This window comes from Carassius carassius, chromosome 30, assembly GCF_963082965.1.
Source record: "Carassius carassius chromosome 30, fCarCar2.1, whole genome shotgun sequence".
Taxonomy (NCBI): domain Eukaryota; kingdom Metazoa; phylum Chordata; class Actinopteri; order Cypriniformes; family Cyprinidae; genus Carassius; species Carassius carassius.
This window is the reverse complement of record NC_081784.1, coordinates 31,198,220-31,222,139: the sequence shown is the minus strand read 5'-3', so window position 1 is coordinate 31,222,139 and position 23,920 is coordinate 31,198,220. Positions and strand designations below refer to the sequence as shown.

The window sequence follows — 23,920 nt, the reverse complement described above, 5'->3', positions numbered from 1 at the left end:
GCGTCACCTGCACACACACACACACACAGAGGGTCAGAGGTCAGCTGCCCAATGAGCTCAGCTCGTGACATCATGTGACACACACCTCCTGAATGTGAGCGACGATGGCTGCCCGTGTGTCAAAGTCCAGCGTCTGGATCCGGTCGATGTAGTCCTCCTTCCTGTTACACTGAGACACACACAGAGAAAGAGAGTCATGAACACTGATCATGTGACCTGTTTGTGTTTGTGTGTGTGCATGTGAGAGAGAGTGTGTGTTTGTGTGTGAGAGAGTGTGTGTCACCTGTACAGCACAGCCCAGCAGTAGCAGCAGGATCTTCCTCATCTCCTCCAGTCCTTGCTCTGAGAACACACACACATCCAGATCAACACACGCTGAACTCTGACTCCACACCAGCTCTTCAGCCTCATTGTGGAGCACACGCAGAAGACTAAAGTGAAGCTGTGACGTATGGCTGAGGTTCATCATGTGTGTACTGTGTGCTCTTGACAGGAAATGCAGTGCCTGAACACTGGACACTTCCTGTGCACAACATATGCAGATCCTGACAGTGACATCATCATGCGAACTACAGCACCACGGCACAAGCTTCCAGATGTCTGTCTCTCTTCAGATATTCTGCTGAACTGCATGCTGCCATTCATCACACTTTCATGAGCTATTAGTCATCAAGAACTTAATTCTACTGATTTCTAGTTTTCTAAGTGGAAAGGTTATAGTCTATTTAAAAGGTTTGCTAGCAGTCCTGTTCCACATGTACATACTACGTACTCATTATAGTTATTGCAATAACTGGGTAATAACTAGGTCTTAACCCTGAACCTTAACCTAAGGTTGTGATGTGCGATAGTGAGCAAGAGTGAGGCAAGAGTGATGTACGAGAGTGAGGCGAGTGATGTGCGAGAGCGAGAGTGAGCAAGAGTGAGGCAACGGATGTGCGAGAGTAAGTGAGAGTGAGGCGAGTGATGTGCAAGAGTGAGTGGGAGTGTGGCTAGTGATGTGTGTGAGTGAGTTAAATGAGGCCAGTGATGTGCGAGATTCAGGTGAGTGATGTGCGAGAGCGAGAATGAGCAAGAGTGAGGCAACTGATGTGCGAGAGTAAGTGAGAGTGAGGCGACTGATGTGCAAGAGTGAGCCAGAGTGAGGCAAGTGGTGTACAAAAGAGAGAGTGAGCGGGAGTGTGACGAGTGATGTGCGAGAGTGAGAGTAAGTGAGGCAAGTGATGTGCGAGTGAGGCGAGATTGATGTGAGTGATGTGCTAGAGTGAGCAAGAGTGATGTGTGAGAGTGCGCAAGAGTGAGGCAACGGATGTGCAAGAGTAAGTTAGAATGAGGCGAGTGATGTGCAAGAGTGAGCCAGAGTGAGGTGAGTGATGTGCGAGAGCGAGAATGAGCAAGAGTGAGGCAACTGATGTGCGAGAGTAAGTTAGAATGAGGCGAGTGATGTGCAAGAGTGAGCCAGAGTGAGGTGAGTGATGTGCAAGAGAGAGAGTGAGCGGGAGTGTGACGAGTGATGTGCGAGAGTGAGAGTAAGGCGAGACTGATGTGAGTGATGTGCAAGAGTGAGCAAGAGTGATGTGCGAGAGTGAGAGTGAGGCAAGTAATGTTTGAGTGAGGCGAGTGATTTGTGAGAGAATGAGGCGAGTGATTTGTGAGAGAGTGAGGTGAGTGATTTGTGAGAGTGAGCGAGAGTGAGGCGAATGATGTGCGGGAGTAAGTGAGAGTAAGGCAAGTGATATGCAAGAGTGAGCCAGAGCAAGGCGAGTAATGTGCAAGAGAGAGAGTGAGCGGGAGTGTGACGAGTGATGTGCGAAAGTGAGAGTAAGGCGAGATTGATGTGAGTGATGTGCGAGAGTGCGCAAGAGTGATGTGCGAGAGTGAGAGTGAGGCAAGTAATGTGTGAGAGTGAGGCGAGTGATTTGTGTGAGAGTGAGGCGAGTGATGTGTGAGAGTGAGGCGAGTGATTTGTGAGAGTGAGCGAGAGTGAGGCGAGTGATGTGCGGGTGTTAGGGGCGAGTGATGTGCGACAGTGAGGGCGAGAGCAAGAATAGGCTAGAGCGAGGCGAGACCTACCGCTGAGAGGAGTCCTGCCCAGCACCAGCACATCAGGAAGTGGCATCACCACCAGCTGCTGCAGCGTCTCCTGGAAAAGAACCAGATTCAATCAGGGGACCAGCTCTCCTCTGGTCAACATGAATGAACATGTCACTGTTTCTGTGGAGTAAAAGTATTCAGATCCAGCATCAGCTGCTTGTTCTCCAGCAGGAGTCTGAGATTCTGGAGGATTATGGCTGTTTGTGAACATCATGACAAGTCTCTTCAGATTAACTACTGATAGTCTGATCAGTGCTTAAGGACAGCCTAATCGGTGTGAGAGCTCACGTTCACTCACTCACACACACACACTCTCACAGACGTGCAGCTACATGCTGAGGTTAGTCATTATCTCAGCAGCTGCTATGAGAGGAACACAGCCAGGAAGTATGACCATATTAGCCCGGTCCTGTCAACACTGCACTGGCTCCCTATCAAGCATCGCATAGATTTTAAAATATTGCTTATTACTTATAAAGCCCTGAATGGTTTAGCACCTCAGTATTTGAATGAGCTCCTTTTACATTATAATCCTCTACGTCCGCTACGTTCTCAAAACTCAGGCAATTTGTTAATACCTAGAATATCAAAATCAACTGCGGGCGGCAGATCCTTTTCCTATTTGGCGCCTAAACTCTGGAATAACCTACCTAACATTGTTCGGGAGGCAGACACACTCTTGCAGTTTAAATCTAGATTAAAAACCCATCTCTTTAACCTGGCATACACATAACATACTAATATGCCTTTAATATCCAAATCCGTTAAAGGATTTTTAGGCTGCATTAATTAGGTAAACCGGAACCGGAAACACTTCCCATAACACCCTATGTACTTGCTACATCATTAGAAGAATGGCATCTACACTAATATTTGTCTGTTTCTCTCTTGTTCCGAGGTCACAGTAGCCACCAGATCCAGTCTGTGTCCAGATCAGAGGGTCACTGCATTCACCCGGATCCAGTACGTATCCAGACCAGATGCTGGATCAGCACCTAGAAAGGACCTCTACATCCCTGAAAGACAGCGGAGACCAGGACAACTAGAGCCCCAGATACAGATCCCCTGTAAAGACCTTGTCTCAGAGGAGCACCAGGACAAGACCACAGGAAACAGATGATTCTTCTGCACAATCTGACTTTGCTGCAGTCTGGAATTGAACTACTGGTTTCGTCTGGTCAGAGGAGAACTGGCCCCCCAACTGAGCCTGGTTTCTCCCAAGGTTTTTTTCTCCATTCTGTCACCGATGGAGTTTCGGTTCCTTGCCGCTGTCGCCTCTGGCTTGCTTAGTTGGGGACACTTCATCTACAGCGATATCGTTGACTTGATTGCAAATAAATGCACAGACACTATTTAACTGAACAGAGATGACATAACTGAATCCAATGATGAACTGCCTTTAACTGTCATTTTGCATTATTGACACTGTTTTCCTAATGAATGTTGTTCAGTTGCTTTGACGCAATGTATTTTGTTTAAAGCGCTATATAAATAAAGGTGACATTGACATTGACACAGCCGAGAGGAACACTAAAATGCACACATTAGCTACAGGACGCTCAGTAAACAAACACTCATGTTTAGCTCTGAACCTCAGCGCAGGCTTGAGCCACATGAAATACTCCTGTGATATCCAGCAGCAGCTCAGACCCATCAGCTCCTAACTCCTGCTCCAGCGCTGAACATATGATTACTGAGAGGAAAAGCAGCACTCATGTGGTCACAGACACAGACTGACGAGTGTGAGAACTGAAGAGAGTGAATCACAAAGTTCAAGGATTGAGAACTGTATGACTGACAATAATAACCATAGCAGTGTATAGGCCATACTGACAAAGCTGCCACAACAATACTGTTCGATCAACAAATGCTCATGATGTGGTGTGAGAGATCACCTGATAGCAGGACTTGATCTGCTGCACGAGGAGGGATAGGTTCTGGATGCGCAGTGCCGGGTCGTTCCTGACCTTCCTGTGGACTCGCTGAACGCTGCTCTTTGGGTTTCTGTCAGAACAAACCACACACACGTTCAGCTCAGCAGACATTTTTGCTTCTTATTTTTAGCATATTTAGCAATCCATATACATTTTTCAGCAAATATCAATTTTTTATCCAGAAGAATATTTTCCCTGTAATTTCTTTATCAAGGCATGTGCCTGAGCATCTTAATTTCCTCCTGCTTTGAACATCATATCCTACAGTAGTGAGCTAAAGTGAAGTCCGGAGGGAACATCTGCACAACATTTGCTTTTAATGACCCTACAGGTCATTAATATTGGAACATGTTACCACAAATTAAACAATTAGCCTATCCCATTTAATCCCAGCAGTCACATATAAAGCTCTAAAAACCTTACTGACTGATGTTTTACTGCACTTTCTGCAAGTATGGAAAAAATAAAGGATCTCAATGAAATATGTGCAGTCTCACATGATTAGTGCCGTTTATCTCCTGTGTGCACCTTGAGAAGATGATGCTGCATCAAAGCTCCAAAACTAAAGGTTAGTAAAGTATGCTAACAAAGATATGACAAAGATTTTTGGTACATATGATCTTTAGGGTGTCTAGTATTAATATATGTTCATTGACATATATTGAGTTTTGTTGAGTGTGGTCATAGAATGAGTAAACATGTTGATGGTCACAATAGTGGGATTACAGTGAACTTAGGTTTACATATATATAGAGAGAGACATAATATTGCACTAAATAAAAAAAATTCATGTTAAAAATAAAAATATTCAATATTAATGATAGCACTGACATAAAAAATGTGATGATATATGTTACAAAAAAGAAACAATTTTGAAATGCGTTGATGTTTTTTGTTCATATCAATGTTGCATAAGTTTTTTTTATGCATAATAATAACCATAGAATGTGAACAAACAGTTTAACATAGCTGGGCTGAGATATATAACTATTTTTCTGACTGCAGAAATATGTTATTTCAGTACACATATTATCCCACCGGTCACAATTGTGACCGACAATAAAACAAAATTTTTCAAACACTTTTCCAAAAACATAAATAATAATAATTATTGATGATTTCAAATGGTTACTAACGACACATCATTTGGATATTTTCATGTCTGGGAAAGATTGGGGATTAAATGATTAACACAAGGCACTGTACACTCTCCAAACACAAGCAGACAATACGCTCAGAAGACCCACATCCACATTAAATAGAAACCAGTTTTTCTCCAAGGTAGACAATACATTTAAACTTTCTCATCTTACGAACCGAATGGTGCTTTAATGTGAGCAACAGCACGAGCACAGATAGGCTGATTCTGTCATGTGACGCCTCATTTATAGGGATGCAACAATACCATTTTTCAGAAACAATCCGATCCGATATAGAAAATTCAGAGTATCTGCCGATACTGATCCAATCCGATACCAGCAGTTTTTTTTATTTGTTTAATTCAATGTAGAATTACTTCTCTGTGTTGACCTGATCACAATCTACTACATATACACAGCTTCATTTTCATGAAAAATAACAAATTAAAAAATATATAATCATAATCTATGACAAAAATACTATTATAAACTAGGTTAGTTGATAATTCAGCAGCAAAATATACTCTAGATTCTAGAAAAATCACAGGTGCAATATAATTTTATAAAATCTATTTACAAATAAAAATGAAAAAAGTCTAAAATCTGGTAAAATGTTATACATTGAACTTTGTATTGTAAAATACATTAATGTAAAAACAAGTAAATATATTTATATGGAAATATAAAATAAGTTTATTTTAAATGTATAGCACAGTAATAAAGGCAGCAACATTTGATAGAACAGAACAAGAATATAGAAGACTATTTGTATGAAAACCCAACAACTCCATCCAGAGGTATCTTTATGTCTATGACCTTTAATGCTTAGGAAAGGCTTTACAAGTCAAGACATGCCTGGACAAGTATCAGAAGGTAGTCTATATGTATAGGTAAAGTGATTCACTTGTTGATTGTGCAAGAAGAGGGACTACTGCATGTTTGTTTCTTCTACCCCACACGCACCCATACGCCCACATGCACCTCTTATGGGCATGCACCTGTAGCAATCCAAGCATGCAAGGATAATTTAAATAAATCCTTCAACTGGGACCTGCTCTCTTGCTCCCGTTTCTCTTATCGGAAACTCCCACTACCATTTCTACTTGTACATAAACGAACCCTTGAGGATCCCTCACGCTCATATACTATTAATAATCTCTGATTGCACAGAACAGTATTATAATAATAATAAAGGCACCAGTATAAAGCGTCACAGAGCGCTTCTGCACATCCTGTGCTCAGAATGATGAGCTTGAAACACAGAGTCACAGTGTGCAGCTGCACAGTCCTCCGAGTCAGAGAAACGCAAGAGATATTGCTTCGTAGTGTATTAAACCTATGCGTTAGTTTAATGAGCTTTTTCTTTCAACAGTTTTAAACTTCAGTTACTGTGCCCTCTTGAAGGGAGTTTCATGGTTCTGTCTGTAGTAACAGAACGAGACACAGTCTGAACACTGAATGGAGGATGACAGACAGACGCAGCAGTGGAGAGTAGAGTTTGTGTGAACTGAATTTAATGACTTCAATATTAATCTGTACCTCATTTTGAACAGCTTCAGAAATACGTTTTGGTGCCTTATAATGTTTTTGTGCCTTTCGTGGGGCTTAACAATAACACAGAATAGTATGCGCACAATATTGGATTCGGATCGGTCTTGTCTGAAATGTCAGTATTGGAGCCGATACCGATCCTAAGAATTAGATTGATGCATCCCTACTCATTTATTTGCACTAAAGTTTACAAACACATTTTTTTGTTTTGTTTGAAGTTTCGATTTAGAATTTATTCACTTAAGGTTTAACAACATCAGCATGGTTACAAACGTCACACTGATTTTATACAAAACCGATTCCAAAAAAGTTGGGCACTGTACAAATTGTGAGTAAAAAAGGAATGGAATAATTTACAAATCTCAAACTTTTTCATGAGAGCTACACATTCCAAAAAAGTTGGGACAGGTAGCAATAAGAGGCCGGAAAAGTTAAATGTACATATAAGAAACAGCTTGAGGACCAATTTGCAACTTATTAGGTGAATTGGGAACATGATTGGGTATAAAAAGAGCCTCTCAGAGTGGCAGTGTCTCTCAGAAGTCAAGATGGGCAGAGGATCACCAATTCCCCCAATGCTGCGGCGTGTATAGTGGAAAATAGTGGAGCAATATCAGAAAGAGTTTCTCAGAGAAAAATTACAAAGAGTTTGAAGTTATCATCATCTACAGAATAGCTAGATATAAATAGGGAGCCTGGTTTCTCCCAAGGTTTTTTTCTCCATTCTGTCACCGATGGAGTTTCGGTTCCTTGCCGCTGTCGCCTCTGGCTTGCTTAGTTGGGGACACTTCATCTACAGCGATATCGTTGACTTGATTGCAAATAAATGCACAGACACTATTTAACTGAACAGAGATGACATAACTGAATCCAATGATGAACTGCCTTTAACTATCATTTTTGCATTATTGACACTGTTTTCCTAATGAATGTTGTTCAGTTGCTTTGACGCAATGTATTTTGTTTAAAGCGCTATATAAATAAAGGTGACTTGACTTGACTTGACTACAGTGCATAATATCATCCAAAGATTCAGAGAAGCTAGAACAATCTCTGTGTGTAAGGGTCAAGGCTGGAAAACCATACTGGATGCCCGTGATCTTCAGGCCTTAGACGGCACTGCATCACATACAGGAATGATACTGTAATGGAAATCACAACATGGGCTCAGGAAACATGGCCTTGTCCCAACTTTTTGGAGATGTGTTGATGCCATGAAATTTAAAATCAACGTATTTTTCCTTAAAATTATAAATTTTCTCAGTAAACATTTGATATGTCATCTATTTTGTATTCTGATTAAAATATAGAAATTTGAGACTTCCACATCGCTGCATTCTCGTTCACAATTTGTACACTGTCCCAACTTTTTTGGAATCGGGCTTGTACATCAGTTCCATAAACAAGACTGTGGGTTAATATTGTAAATCTACAGTTACATAATAAGTCTGTTTTTCCTCAACTTCTCTAATGAAGAAAGTTCTAGTCAAAGCCCCAGCAGAGCTGCTGAGTCTCAGAGAAACACACCGTGCTGATTCTTCACTGGAGCACTATACCTTTAGCTTCGGTGTTGAAAACAGTACGAACTCCTCATGTTCATCTTCATTACAGTTCACACTGCTGTATGGGGGTCTTCTCTCTAAAATACCCAGTTCAGAAGGATTCTGTTCATCCAGCAGCCTCCTCGGTTTCATTCTCAAGCGTCTGTTCTGAGAGTGTGTGTGTGTGTGTGTGTGTGTGTGTGCGTGTTTGGTGATGGCCTGTGAAAGTCTGTGCACGTGTACAGTTGTCTATCCTCAGTACAGTGTAGCGCAGCATGTGTCTTATATCTGTATCTGAACTATATTCATGGATTCACTGAGTGCTTTATCAAAAGTGGTGATCTGTGTCATGTACTTCTGTTGTGACTGCATGTCATTGTTTCAAACACACGAGGCGTCTCCGCTCAGACGTGGTGCTGTGCTTAAAGCACACTTTAAAGGGGATCAGCGTGAGACCTGATGGTGCTGCTATGGTTAGTGGTTCACTCTCACACTGAAGCAGAATTATCACATCTGTCTGTGCCTTTATAAGCAATCACACCTGTACAATCACTGAAGCTACACACACCACATCGCTTATTTACACATGATATAATGAGAGGAAGTGTGAACTTCCTTCAGCAGATCTCTTCTGCGAAGCCTTTTCACGACTAATGCTGCTGATTACTGACCTAATAAAATCTTTTGGAGTCAAGCAAAATGTCACCGGGCCCACTCATCGCTTTAATCATACACTAGATTTAATTATATCGCATGGAATCGATCTTACTGATATAGATATCGTACCTCAAAGTGATGATGTTACAGATCATTTCCTTGTATAGTGCATGCTGCGTATCACTGATATTAACTGCCGTATTTTCCGGACTATAAGTCACACTTTTTTTCATAGTTTGGCTGGTCCTGCGACTTATAGTCAGGTGCAACTTATTTATCAAAATCAATTTGACATGAACCAAGAGAAAACATTACCGTCTTCAGCCGCGAGAGGGCGCTCTATGCTGCTCAGTGCTCCTGTAGTCTACACTGAAGACATAGAGCGCCCTCTCGCGGCTGGAGACGGTAATGTTTTCTCTTGGTTCTTGGTTCTAAATAAATGCTACTTATAGTCCAGTGCGACTTATATATGTTTTTTTTTCTCGTCATGACGTATTTTTGGACTGATGTGACTTATACTCAGGTGCGACTTATAGTCCGAAAATTACGGTATATGGCTTAGCGTTACCACTGGTGTCAAAAGTATTGACATTCATTACTCAAGTAGAAGTATAGATACTAGGGTTTAAAAAGACTTTTGTAGAAGCTGAAGTATCAACTCAAACTTTTTACTCAAAAGTACTGTAAAAGTACTGGTTTCAAAACTACTTAAAGTATAAAAGTAAAAGTAATGTAAGGGAAAAAAATGTCATTAAGAACAAAAGTTTAGTCCGCGCCACAGGGGCCTATTGTGCACTACCCCTCCTCAAAAAAACATTTTTCTAAAGGCCGTAGGCCATAATGGCTATAATGTTATATTAAAATGTTCATGTTGAAAAGTTTGGGCTGCACTACCTGTTTCAGCCGCATATATGCCCATTGAAAATGAACGCACTTTACAATGCAAATACATTAAAGAACTAGAGATATGATGACTAGTTGCCTAGAAGTATTGTTATGGTGCAAAAAGTCAAACTTCAGAGGCATGTCATCAATAAGCTTTAATGGAATGTAAATGTACATCCAAGCTTAGCTGCAGGAATCTGTGAGGGCAATGGACAAGAAAATTGTTGCAGGCTTAGGAACAATTACTCTTGTATGGTTTAGTGTTGGGCGATATGGTCATTTTTCAGATCGTCATATCGTCAGCCCGTGAGATCGACGATACACGATATTATCGTGGATGGGTGGAGCTAGAGAGAGACTCTTTGTTCTTGTCATAGCATAACTATTGAGTGTTTTAAACCTCGCAGGTGCGCGAGAGAGGCCTTTGGTGTCACCAATAATCGAAAAAATATACTTTCAAACATACTGATAAACTAACGTTAAATATAAAAATACTGTATTTAAAACAGCTAGTTCATACATAGTCGGACAACTGTCATATCACGCAACTGTCATATCACGCGTCCATATCTGCGCAGGGAAGTTATCAGTCTAAATGTTCTGCAAAATCAGTCAACGGTGAAAATCAATAGCAGATTTCATTTAGAGTCCATCAGTTTAACACTAATATTGGGCATAAACGAACATTTAAATATAAAGTATTTAAAACAGGTAAGTTGATATATTTGTAGTGAAGTTGAGTTGAACTGATGCATCAGTCATACAGCGCTCCGGACCGCACGCCTCATGACGAGACTGACGCACCGTCACAGAAACAAGAATGAGATGCATCTAACATAACTGTGCATTAAACTCAGTTAGTGAGGGCTCGTTTAATATAGTGCACATACAGTATAAAGGCCATTTAGATTACTTGTTAAAGTGCAATGAAACACCTTATATCTGCAGATGATGTACATCTGTTTGTGGATGGTGACGAAACTCTGTATTTTGCATGCATCACATTATAGTGCGGTGTGCATGAAAATAATAACAAGGCTGCAGATTGAACTTATTATCCATAGTGGTTCTCACGTAGTCCTTCTACGTCATCACCACATAGTGTGTTTTATAAGTTAAGTGATCAGTCTTTAAGAGAAGGACTACGTGAGAACCATGCACTATGGATGATAAATTTGCTCTGCCGCCTTGTTAATATTTTGTCTTTACTTTATTTGTGACACCAAGAAAGAGTTAATCTCTCATGTTTGAGAAGAGCGCGTTGCCGTGTAGCAGCCATTAAATGAGTGGGACATCAACTCCTCGTTTTCTATCTCTTTCATTTCATGGATTTATGAGTTATCCGAGTCAAAGCGGACAGTTTCAGTGACTACAGGCTGTAATCCTCCTGCGTTCGCGCGCGCTGTGTGTGTGTGTGTGTGTGTGTGTGAAATGCGGTGCTGAAGTGAAATAACTGGGCAGTTTGATAGCCAAATTATAATAAGCTCCCTAATAAAAATAAAAATAATAGTTATTATTATTATAATCTAATACATTAATAGGAAAATGAGCCTAATATCGTCTTGATTATCGACAGAGAAATCTGCTTATGTCGATATCTCTTACGATTGTCGATACACGATACTAGCGTCTATCAGCACAACCCTAGTATGGTTGTCTATTTACAATATACATTAGTGCTGTCAAAATGAATGATTAATTAAAATTAACTCATAATCCTGATACCTTCTTGATTGATACCTTCCTGTATTTGCTACATACATCTGCTATGTCCGGTGTTGGGGAGGTAACTAGTATAGCTGTACTCGGGCCTTAATCGGGCCGGATTTGCTTTGCCACTAGCAGCTGACATAAAAGAATAATGCAAACATTAGCGTAAATACTCTGTCTACATTATGCTTTTAAGACTCAATTAATATTTAGTTAGAATTTGAAAAACCTTTACTCTCAGAGATTAGGCTAAGCCTAATCTCTAAGCCTAATGCGTGAGAGATCACTTCTGGTGCTTTCCGCGCTTGCGCAGACTAAGCCAGAGCGGAAACTACTGCGGAAACAAAGAAACCTACATCTTGGATGTCCTTGAAGTAGGCTAAAACATACCAAAATTTAATTTGAAAGTGAACTACCACTTTAAGTAAGGTAACAAAGTATTTGTACTTCGTTACTTGACATCTCTGAGCGTCACCGTCTGGGCAGAACTATTGTTCCAGCCACCAAAGACAGATTCGCAAATAACCTGCCTGATCTATCTCAACTGCTATTTGTACCCAAAAATACACATGAATTAGACGAAATTACTGACAACATGGGCACTATTTTCTCTAATACATTAGAAGCTGTTGCCCCCATCAAATTGAAAAAGGTTAGAGAAAAACGTACTGTGCCATGGTATAACAGTAATACTCACTCTCTCAAGAAATAGATCATGACATACTCATAGATAGATTACAAAACTATACAAGTATTCAAGGGCAGGCTCTAAGATGGTTTAGATCCTACCTGTCCGATCGCTACCATTTTGTTTATTTAAATGGGGTCATCTCTTTTATCACCAGTAAAATATGGAGTGCCACAAGGATCTGTACTAGGTCCTTTTTAATTTTCAATATACATGTTGCTCCTTGGTAATATTATTAGAAAATACGGGATTTGGAGACCTCCGGCAGAAAGAAGAGGTGGTAGTCGCTTTTCGCCTGCGCTCTCACATAATTTCATTTTATTTGCATTAAGATACATTTAAATATACTTTGGAAAGGGATAACTTTGTTTCTATTAACAACCTGCATCTACGGTCAACCGAGAATTTCCAAAATGACAAGCAAAAACTCGATGACAAGACAGACACAGCTCGACAGTCCCAACTTAAAGCAAGCTAACATGGAGCCCGCCGCTAGCAACAACACAAGTCACAGCCATGCGGAGCAATCTTTGACACCAGAGGACAAAATACTTCTTCAGTTGGTTAAAACTGACCCAACACACCTCGCTAGACACAATGGAAACCACAATTTCAAATTTGAAAGATCAAATACAGAAGTTCCAAGAGCAACAATAAGATCTCGAGAATAGGAGTCGCCACCAAAACCTGCGGATAATTGGCATACCTGAAGATGTGGAGAATGACCAGCCTACTGACTTTATGTGTGGCTTCTTCTCAGAAGAAGTCTGGTCTTCAGTCAGACTCAGAGGTGTTAGATCGCGCTCATCGTACCCTCGCTCTGAAGCCCAGCCCATTTTTTATATCCAAATATTAAACAGTTGTATTTTTTCCCCCAGTGCATCATTCATATTCACGAATCGACTACTTTTTAATAGATGACAAACTTTTAACTTCTGTAACTGACTGTAAATATGAATCTATTGTAATCTCGGATCACAGACCAGTGGTTTTATAGCTTTTCCCAAATCGGCAATTCAGAAGACATGGCGCTTCAATAATTTAACTCTTTCTGATTCATCCTTTGTAGGTTTTATTAATAGTAGAATCTTATCTTTTCATCAATGATACCCCAGATACCAGCAAAGCCACACTTTTTCTTTAAAAGCCTATATTAGGGGGGAAATAATCTTTTTTTCATCATGGGACAGGAAAAAAAGAAGCCAGCAACTAAACGACCTCATCAATCAGATTAAACAATTGGACTTGAAATTTGCAATCAATCCCTTACCCGAAGTTTTAAGGGAAAGAACAAAGCTGCAGACAGAGATTGATCTAATAACACCTGAACAGGCAGAAAGATTTCTGCTTCAATCTCACTCTAAATTATATGAACACTTTGATAAATCTAGGAAAATTCTTGCACAACAAATAAGGCAGTGCTCAACTACAAACATTATAACATCTCTTCGTAGAGATGATGGCAGGGTCACAAAGGACGAATTAGAAATCAGTTCGGTCTTTGAACAATTCTATATAGCCCTATATTCATCTGAAATTGATTATAACCCTTCTGAACTTGACTCTTTTTTTAACTCCATTAAAATGCCACAAATTACCTCTAACAATAATGCAGATTTGGAGAAAATTCTACATTTAGAAGAACTTAATGCAGCTCTCTCAAACCTGCAAAACTCAAAAGCTCCAGGGCCAGATGGCTTTACAGTATAATTTTTTTAATGTTTAAAGGGAAACTAATGCCTCTTCTACTTGCTGTATTTGAGGAATCATTCTCTAAAGGCCGTCTTCTGCAAATGTTTTATCAAGCAACAGAAAGGAAAAGACCCTCTGAGCTGTAACTCATTTTGGCCTATATCTTTGCTCAATGTGGACTGTAAAATATTGCCAAAGGTTCTAGCTCTAAGACTGGAGAACATTCTCCCTACTATCGTGGCTCCAGATCAGACTGGCTTCATTAAAAAACGCTTTTCTTTCTTTAATATACCATCAGAACTCAAACAAAAAACTCTTTAAATATTTCAGTTTGTGCAATGAATCTAGAATATAAAAAGTTTGCTTTTTTAAATTAAATTATAAAAAAATAACAAAACACTACAAAAACTACAAAAAACTTTTCCATGATATTCTATTTTTTTTTTTACATGTACCTGTACTTAAGGGAAATTGTACATAGTTTCCCATAAATATGCATGTAACCAATTGCTTTAATATATAATTGGACTTGTAATCACTTATCTATCATGCAAATATGCTAATTAGAATAGTACATGGCCAAAACATGTATCAGGCATCAATATTTCTGGTCTCGGTGGAATACAAAGGAGTAATGGTCATTTTAAGGACCTGGCGGCTGCCATTTTGAAAACGGGGCCTTTCTTGGAGTCAAACTTTGGTAAACTTTTAGTATGTTTTTAAGTACATATGATACTACTGTAAACCACTGAGTAACGTTTTGTTAGAATTTTTTTGGGGTCAAGACACATTTGCGGCTGACTATACCCATAAGGCCCTAAATGGTTTAGCTCCTGTGTACCTAACTAGCCTTCTACCACGCTACAATCCATCACGCACCCTAAGGTCACAAAACACTGGACTTTTGGTAGTTCCTAGGATAGCAAAGTCCACTAAAGGAGGTAGAGTGTGTGTGTGTGTGTGTGTGTGTGTGGGTGTGTGCGTGCAGCACCTGCACACCTCAGTGCTGTGTGTGTGTGTGTGCAGCACCTGCACACCTCAGTGGTGTGTGTGTGTGTGTGTGTGTGTGTGTGTGTGTGCGTGCAGCACCTGCACACCTCAGTGCTGTGTGTGTGTGTGTGTGTGTGTGTGTGTGTGTGTGTGCAGCACCTGCACACCTCAGTGGTGTGTGTGTGTGTGTGTGTGTGTGTGTGCGTGCAGCACCTGCACACCTCAGTGCTGTGTGTGTGTGTGTGTGTGTGTGTGTGTGTGTGTGTGCAGCACCTGCACACCTCAGTGGTGTGTGTGTGTGCGTGCAGCACCTGCACACCTCAGTGGTGTGTGTGTGTGCGTGCAGCACCTGCACACCTCAGTGCTGTGTGTGTGTGTGTGTGTGTGTGTGTGCAGCACCTGCACACCTCAGTGGTGTGTGTGTGTGTGTGTGTGTGTGTGTGTGTGTGCGTGCAGCACCTGCACACCTCAGTGCTGTGTGTGTGTGTGTGTGTGTGTGTGTGTGCGTGCAGCACCTGCACACCTCAGTGCTGTGTGTGTGTGTGTGTGTGTGTGTGTGTGCGTGCAGCACCTGCACACCTCAGTGCTGTGTGTGTGTGTGTGTGTGTGTGCAGCACCTGCACACCTCAGTGCTGTGTGTGTGTGTGTGTGTGTGTGTGTGCGTGCAGCACCTGCACACCTCAGTGCTGTGTGTGTGTGTGTGTGTGTGTGTGTGCAGCACCTGCACACCTCAGTGCTGTGTGTGTGTGTGTGTGTGTGTGTGTGTGTGTGCGTGCAGCACCTGCACACCTCAGTGCTGTGTGTGTGTGTGTGTGTGTGTGTGTGTGTGTGCGTGCAGCACCTGCACACCTCAGTGCTGTGTGTGTGTGTGTGTGTGTGTGTGTGCGTGCAGCACCTGCACACCTCAGTGCTGTGTGTGTGTGTGTGTGTGTGTGTGTGTGTGCGTGCAGCAGCTGAACACCTCAGTGGTGTGTGTGTGTGTGTGTGTGTGTGTGTGTGTGTGTGTGTGCGTGCAGCACCTGCACACCTCAGTGGTGTGTGTCTGTGTGTGTGTGTGTGTGTGTGTGTGTGTGTGTGCGTGCAGCAGCTGAACACATCTGTGAACACACAAACATCACAGACCACAGCCAGTGAGCACACTCGTGTCCCTTCATTATTATAGTGTGACATGACAGGACTTATCAAGCCCACACAGTCACTGATGGGAGTCTGGACACATCGTGACACTCGTGTCCTGAGCTGACCTCCGCTGATGGTGATGGACAGAGCTGTGGACTTCAGCTGGACGCTGCTCTGACCAATCAGAAGTGACTCGGGAGTTAGCTGTGATCCTCAGATCTGTCAGACTGACTGAGCTCCAGTATAAAAGCAGAACGACACTCATGATGACAAGCATCAGTCATGTGATCACAGTTACTGTGATTCAGCATATTATACTGACCTCTTCACACTACAGTAAACCCGTAAGAGCTGGACATAACACCACGCTCCAGTCGGAGCAGCTTCATCCAGCCTGAATCAGCCACGCTGTCACCGGAGGAAACATCTTCTTCTGCTGGACTGATTACCATTTCTATAACCACAGCTTTACTACAAACACCACGGTTAAACTGCACATAGTGGAGTAAAACCCTGGTTTATTTGTGATTACCGTGGTTTAACTATAGTAACCCATGGTTGATGTGGATTAACCATAGTAAGTTTTTTTAAACCCATGGTTAATAGCAGGGTGCGATTTGTGAAAAAAACAGAGGGGGGATGTTTTGAAACATTTTAATTCATAAAAATAAATCATGAGAACATGAACCAGATGAGCCATGCGCTAATTAGCATATTTATCACGTAAGTGTGTCGTATTGTATTGCCTCCCTATGCTCACATAATGCAATTTAATAATTTAATTTAATTTCTGTTGTCAGACAACGGAATGAATATTATTAATGACTGAAACGCGGTCCATTAAGACTACATAACCAGCTCTCAAACATTAATCTGCACTAATGAAATCAAATACACATACAATATAGTCTGTGGTTGTGCTGTGACTGATTGCTTGTAAAATAGAGTTAAAAAGCAACAGAATATCTTTTTTTTTTTAACTGAAAGTGCTGCTCCTGACTGCGCTCGCTGAACACAGCAGATACAGAGAGAGAGAGAGAGAGAGAGACCTCGCACTCGTGCGGCAGCACCAGAGTCTCTGAGACTAAATAATGATTTTCCAAAAAGTCACTAGATTTGTCGCCAAGTCAGCAACTCCACTGCCCAGTGGACCGGCTTCAACCGTCTCGCAAGTGTTGATAGGCTGTTACTCGTGAGGTGTAACCAATCAGATAGCGCCGTGGGCGGGACATCGAGTCAGAGGAGTAGTGAATACAGAGAGGCTGAGCGCCAGCCAAAGTAGCGCATTTTAAAATAAAATTGAAACCACGGATCCGTGATAAGTTTTGTGATCCATCTCGCCAATAGTGTAATAGCACTGATCACTTTGAGGGGGGGATAAATTTATATCTACCGGGGATAAAAAATAATTAAGCAGAGGCAGGGATACATTGACCAGTGTCAATGTAACCCCCCCGGCAAATCGCACCCTGGTTAATAGTACATGCATGTTTGTATGTGTTAGTTTGCAGTAACCCTGCGGTTAGGTCGCTAGTATGCGCTGCGCAGATACTCACATGTCAGTCATGACGTCATTGAGATGAACCCCGTCCACTAAAGTCATGAAGTCCGACAGATGAGAGCCTCCGGAGCCCAGCGGAGAGACCGTGTTCACCTGCACACACACACACACACACACACATGAGGCTCAGCACGCCATCGCGACGCGGCGGGGCGCGGCGCGGCAGACGCGCTCCTCACTCACCCAGCACACCAGAGGAGAGCGCAGAAAGTCCTCCAGCAGAGGCGTGAACGCGTCGCGCTCCGTCGTGTCCATCGCGTGGGAGTAAAGCGGCGGAGCCTGGAGACGGACGCGTCTATAACGCGCTCCTCATGCTGTCGGTATTCTCCTCCGCCGCGTGAGCAGATCCTCGCGCTTATTCTCCGCCGGACGAGCGCGGCGCGATCCGTGCCTTCATCCCGACTGAGAAGCCGCTGTTTCCCGTTAGACTCGGCGTGACGTGTCGAGATCCTCGAACAAAGCACCGCCTGTGAGCTCCTGCAGTGAGAGACTGAGTCAGCTCCGCCTTCGACTCTCGTCCTGCGGTGTGTCTACACTCCAGAGCTGCTCCAAACACTGACTCAGAACAGAACACAGTGCGCGTGCCACACCGAGAACACACCCCGTGGAGAATAACACTAAACCTCTCATCCATCTGAACCTTGAAAATCCACGAGTGGTTTAAACAGATGATGCAATGATTAAAAGCGAGTGTGAAGCTACTCTTCTGTTAGTGAGGAGTGATATGGGTTGGTTAGCACAGGTTTGCTGGTTATGGGTAGGTTAAAGTAGGATTAGTTAAAGGTCAACAGTTTGATTATTAAGAGGACATGGTTCAATCTGTTTATATTCTTTTGTTTTGATAAATGAACAAGTATTTTCTTGAAAATAGTTTTTTCTCCTGTTGAAGTGTGATTAAAGGAATATCCTGTTTGATGATAAACTGAAATATCACAAACTAAACTAACCAGCCTTTACACACACAATGGAGAAAGTCCAGTGGAGAGATCAGGAAACATTTATAAACATTTACAGTCTCTACTTCAGACTGAGGACTGCAAAAATGATTAATAAATGATGAGTGAAGACTGGGTGAATTCAGCACCTTACATCGAGATGACTGCTCATTAGGGTACGGATGATTAGTAAACATTTATAAACATTTAAAATGATGATTTCCACTTAAGATTGAGGACTGCAAAAACATGAAGGAATGATTAATACATGATGAGTGAAGATGTGAAAACAGTAGAAGTCTCCAAATATACAGTTAATTAATAATATATGATCATATAAATTGCTTAGTGATAGTTAAGTGCTTAAAACGACTAATTATGCAAATTTATTACATGTGTAAATGTAAAAAAGAACATTAGGTTATACATGAATGGAGGTTTAATGATATTTGTTATATTAAAAAAGAACATTAACAAATTAGCTTGTAATCATTGTATAATTTCTGCTAAAATAATTTGTAGATTAGTGAAAAAGTGCACAATAGTTTGTAAACATGATGTACATTAATGATGAGTGTAGTGCTGTTCCTGCACAGCTCCGGTCCTCATCAAACACATGTGGATCAGCTCAGAGTTAACCCTCATCCAGCCCTCGCTAATTAAAGAATAATCTTACAATCTGGAGTTGATCATACCATTGATTCTTATTACATTATTTTTACTAAACAGTAACATTTGACTGATGTGGTGCAGACCAATGAGTTTATATGATATTGTATAATATAATAATATGAATTAGTATCTTTTTCTGTACATTTCTGTCATTTGCACAGAAACTGACAATCACCACTGATATTCTACAGATATTGTAGAAACTACTTGCGTCACAGTGATTGTATTGTAAAAATCGCTATACAAATACACTTGAATTGAAGTGAATTCATGAACTGATCTGAATGTGTCAGATAAAAGAGACAAACAGAATGTTGAAGGAGCGGTGAGACACCAGAAGAGAAATCATTTGCTCTGGTCATCAACAGAGAAAACTTTCATGAACTGGTTGTACATTTTTACAATAAATGAATAGTGAACAGCACGTCCCAGGAAGCTGTTATGGCAGAGAAAGGGACTGGATCTGGGTAAACTAACAAACAAACGTCCAGCAGAATCAGAAGAGGCTAATCTTAGGGAGAGGAGAAGACTCCTCTGTTCTCCACAGGCTGTGTTTTAGACCTTCAGATCAGGGCCTCACCTGCATCCTCCAGGAGATCAGCATCCCACAATGCTTCAGGTTCACGTCTGTTCCTCCACTCATTCTGTCCATTTACACACGTATCTCCAGAATCCAGTTCTGTCTGTGAGAACGCCTTCTGTCTGTATTTTCAGGTTTGGATGTGGTCACCTTTTAAACCCCACCTACTTTGATTTGATTGGCCATCTCAGTCACTTTGACATTGACGAGCTCTGTTCGATCTGAGTGTGCGCACACGCATCTGTAGACTAGAGTTGCATCTGTCTGCAAAACCGGAGGCTTCATTTTCTGGACCACAATCCTAGGAACGCATTTCTAGGACCCTGGGTTTTTAGTGACGACGCCAGCTACTGAATTACTGTAGGTTCACACCAGACGCGACTTGCGCGATAGTTGGACGCTTGAACATTTTGAGTTTAGATGCTTAATTTGCACGTGAAATTAACTTCACAACAGACACGAATTCGCGTAATGGGGGGGGGCTTCTGCCAGTCGGAGACAGTGAGCTCCATGCGATCAGCGGGAGCTCAGTGATCATGTATCCGCCGAGAGCAGCCTCACCTCGGCTAGACCTTCTGATGTGTGCCGCTGGCTCTGACGTCTCTTTAGTGGTTAAACATAAAATGTAACTCGTTTGGGGTAAATCTAATCTTTGTTCTTTATTCAATTAATCTATTAATATGTTATATATACAAGCAAGATCCTTTTTATTCCTGTTTCTGTAAAAGTATGAAGAAGTTTCGTACAGCTCTGGTATGCACATACTGTACAGCGATGATAAGTTTGTCCTCCATTGTTGTTTTGGATTTTCCCTCCGCTCGCTATGTAGTAGTCACATCACTACTAGAGCAAGCTCCTGATTGGTTAACGCAGCACGAAATGTCGCCAAAGTTCAGATTTTTTGCGCAAAACGCTCAGTTCGCAGCGAACCAGCGAAACTGGCCGCAGGTTGACTATTTTTTGCATTGAGTTAACATTGAAATCACTCACGCCAGACGCTCTATTTGCGGACTAGAGGACCAGTGAAGATGGATGACAATCACAGTGTGAGTATCAAATGTTAATCAATTCTTATTTATTCAACATTAATAACAATTGTGATGCATTTCATTGAAAAGTTAACGCAACCGAAGTGTTCGTGATTTGCTAAATAGTCTTGAATGCATTTAGCCATTATACATGTGTCCTGTGGCTCAGTGGTAGAGCATTGTGTGAGCAGCGCAGAAAGTTGTGGGTTCAATTCCCAGGGAACATATGTTTGGTAAAACATGTTAGCGTGAATGGACTATAAGTCGCTTTGGATAAAAGCGTGTGCTAAATGCATAAATATATTAGCCTCTGATTCATTTTAGGAATCTGTTGTAATCTTGTGTTGATTAAGTGACAGCACAATTAACTGTAGCACGTTCGTTGTGAAAGCTTGCTCAATGTTTTACTATTTTAATTAAGTTAAAATAATCTTAATGTTTTAATTGTCACGTGCTCAGAGTCAGCCTGTTTAACATTACCCCACAATACATGTTATGAGTACATCTCTTCTTTTTGACATGGTTTTATAATGTTGATTGAGACATATGACATTTTAATAGTCAGACATTACAGAGAAGCCATCGTAATAATTGACTGTTAAAATACCACATGTTAGTGTGACGGGTGGGGCGGGGCCGAGAGCTTGGGAACGGAGCCTGCTGCCGTCAGCCATGATGGGGGGGAGCAGGGAACGGGGGACTCCTGCCGGCTGCCCAAAACAGGAGGAGCCGTCAGCATCCACCGGCAGTGGAGGAGTGTCGTGCTGTACGCCGAGGGCCGTCCAGTGCCAGGCACCGCAGAGGAGTTCACCCAGCTGGTGGAGGGCCGAGGGGCAGTGTGTCTGGGAACCGGCGGACATTCAAATCAAAACTTTAATAACCAAATAAACACAAAACAGCATGACAGCCCCTCGCGGATGACTGCCACACACAAACAAAAGCAAAACACAAAATAAAACCCAGGCCTGGTCCTCTCTTGTTCTTCACTGACGTCGCTCCTGTTTTATATCCTTCCATCTCCTCCGTGGGACTCAAGACCGTTGAGTTGAGCAGGTGTTGCTCATTTCCCAATCACTCCACCGGCCTCGCTGTGTTCCCACAGCTCTCGGCCCCGCCCCACTCGTCACAGTTAGATTGTGTCATGATCCTATAGCCTGTATAGACTAATGTCTCACTGGTTGTCTTTCTGTTTTAAATTATTATACATTTTTTATTGTGTAGAGATCTTGGTCAGAAAACTGATCCTGGTCGCTGGACTGAGAAGACTGGACATGATATTGTGGTAAATAATATATTGCATAATTAAATATTTCAGTGAAATATGATTGCTCATATGTTATGGCTGGCTCGTAGACCGCAACGTAAAAGAGACAGACAACAAATTCTTTAACAATAAAGCAATTTATTATCAAACCAAGCGAAGCCACCTCTCATTCCAAGTCACCGGTCTTTATACTCTGGTGAGTTAGTTAAGGATTGAATACACCTGTTGCCCAATTAACATCTGCACTGTGTAGCAGAGCCAGCAGGGGGCAAACAGGCAGCCGTAACACCATAATCTTTATTTCATATACAAGACATATGATAAACATACTTGCCAGCCTTGAGACCTCAGAATTAGGGAGATATTAAAAAGGACCGGGGGGGGGGGGGGGGGGGGTGTCGTCATATATATCACATACACAAACGATGTGTCGTCATATATAATATCACATACACAAACGCAAAGAAAAATGTAATTCATTTATTTGACAAATTCAATTCCTTAAGGCCTCTCCTCAGGAGGTTAGACCCTAATTTGTTAGCTACTGTAAATGAAGAGATATGAAATAGTTAGATCTTATCAATAAACATTTATTAATTCATAGCCTAATGCAACAATTACATAAGTAAACTCTCAAAACATTATAATTATGACATTTCATTTTTAAATTTTCATGTAACAGTCTAAAGCTAAAGAAATAGCTGTTCTTGCCTTTCATTTCAGACGTCTGCTTCTAGGGGCCGTTCACATATCGCATCTTTTTTGCGCTCAAGGTCGTTATTTCAACCGTAGGTGCGCGGCCGCGGTGAGCACGCTCATAATGGAAGCAACGTGGTGCGCTACTTTTTCCAGGCGGGTTTTTCCTTCTCATCTCCAGAAATATTTGCTGATACTTCTTCGTCGTCATCATGGAGAGCGCAGTTTGGTTGCATAGCAACGACAGACGCCATGGGAGCGCAAGCGTTTGGTCTAAAACCGCGCCCAGTGACGGATGGTGTAGCAATATTGTTGTCCGGGTGGAAATCGGGAGAAATTCGGGAGAAAGGTCGGTCCGGGAGATTTTCGGGAGGGGCTTTGAAATTCGGGAGTCTCCCGGAAAATTAGGGAGGGTTGGCATGTATGATGATAAAGAGGACATCAGCTGATGTTTCATGTATCACTAATATTACCTTTTGCTGATTATAGGGCTTGTCACGCCAGATCTGTGGAAACGACTGGGATTTTTATGCTTATGGTAAAGTGGCCTTTGTTTTTACACAATGTCCAATGTATCCTTTTTTTAAGCAACAACACTATTTCTGTTAATCCGGCAGTGATTATGTTCCCCATTTGCATTTTCAGTGAAGTTGAAGCATTTAATATGGTGATAGAGCAACAACTGCGAAAAGAGGGAGAGAATCCAGGAGGGCAGGTAGTGCTGCTTCATACATCACAATGTGTGCTTTAAATATTTAAAGGTCAGGAAAAATCATGTCAATAATATGTTATTTCTATTCAGATTTCTTGCATCTCTATCATTTTTTTTCTCAGTTCAGGTGAGCTTTATTGACATAAATTTTTCAAGAACCTTTGTTCCCACCACTTTTTATTTTTCTAAATCTTTGAACAGTATGTAATATCAGTATTATAAACATTAATTGTTATGAAGATTTATAAAATTATTTTTGTATTGTATATGTGTGTGTGCTCTGTGGTCACTAAGATCTTTTAAATATGAAATGTAAAATTCGAGAGTAACATGTTCAACTAAATGTTTCTTATTTCATTCACTTCTCTCTCTTTCTCTCTTAGGAGTCAGTGAAGACGTTGTCCATCAAATTCTTTCTACGAGGTTTTTGTGTGTGTTGAACGATCTTAAATCTACCCCACAGTCATCCTTG

At 41.5% G+C, this 23,920-nt stretch overlaps 1 protein-coding gene across 2 annotated transcripts in view; it reads right to left on the bottom strand.

Moving 5' to 3' along the window:
* Positions 1-18,143, bottom strand: part of LOC132111043 (girdin-like) — a 38,817-nt gene extending 20,674 nt beyond the window's left edge. For both annotated transcript variants that reach the window (XM_059518214.1, XM_059518215.1), the window contains exons 1-7: positions 17,745-18,143; positions 17,557-17,654; positions 3,990-4,098; positions 2,074-2,143; positions 284-342; positions 86-169; positions 1-7 (exon numbers count right to left, since the gene is read on the bottom strand). The exon at positions 1-7 is cut by the window's left edge and continues 134 nt beyond it. In XM_059518214.1, coding sequence (XP_059374197.1) covers positions 1-7; positions 86-169; positions 284-342; positions 2,074-2,143; positions 3,990-4,098; positions 17,557-17,654; positions 17,745-17,816 — 499 coding nt within the window. In that variant the 5' untranslated portion in view covers positions 17,817-18,143. The remainder of the gene's footprint in view (positions 8-85; positions 170-283; positions 343-2,073; positions 2,144-3,989; positions 4,099-17,556; positions 17,655-17,744) is intronic.
* Between the last annotated feature and the right edge of the window lie 5,777 nt (positions 18,144-23,920).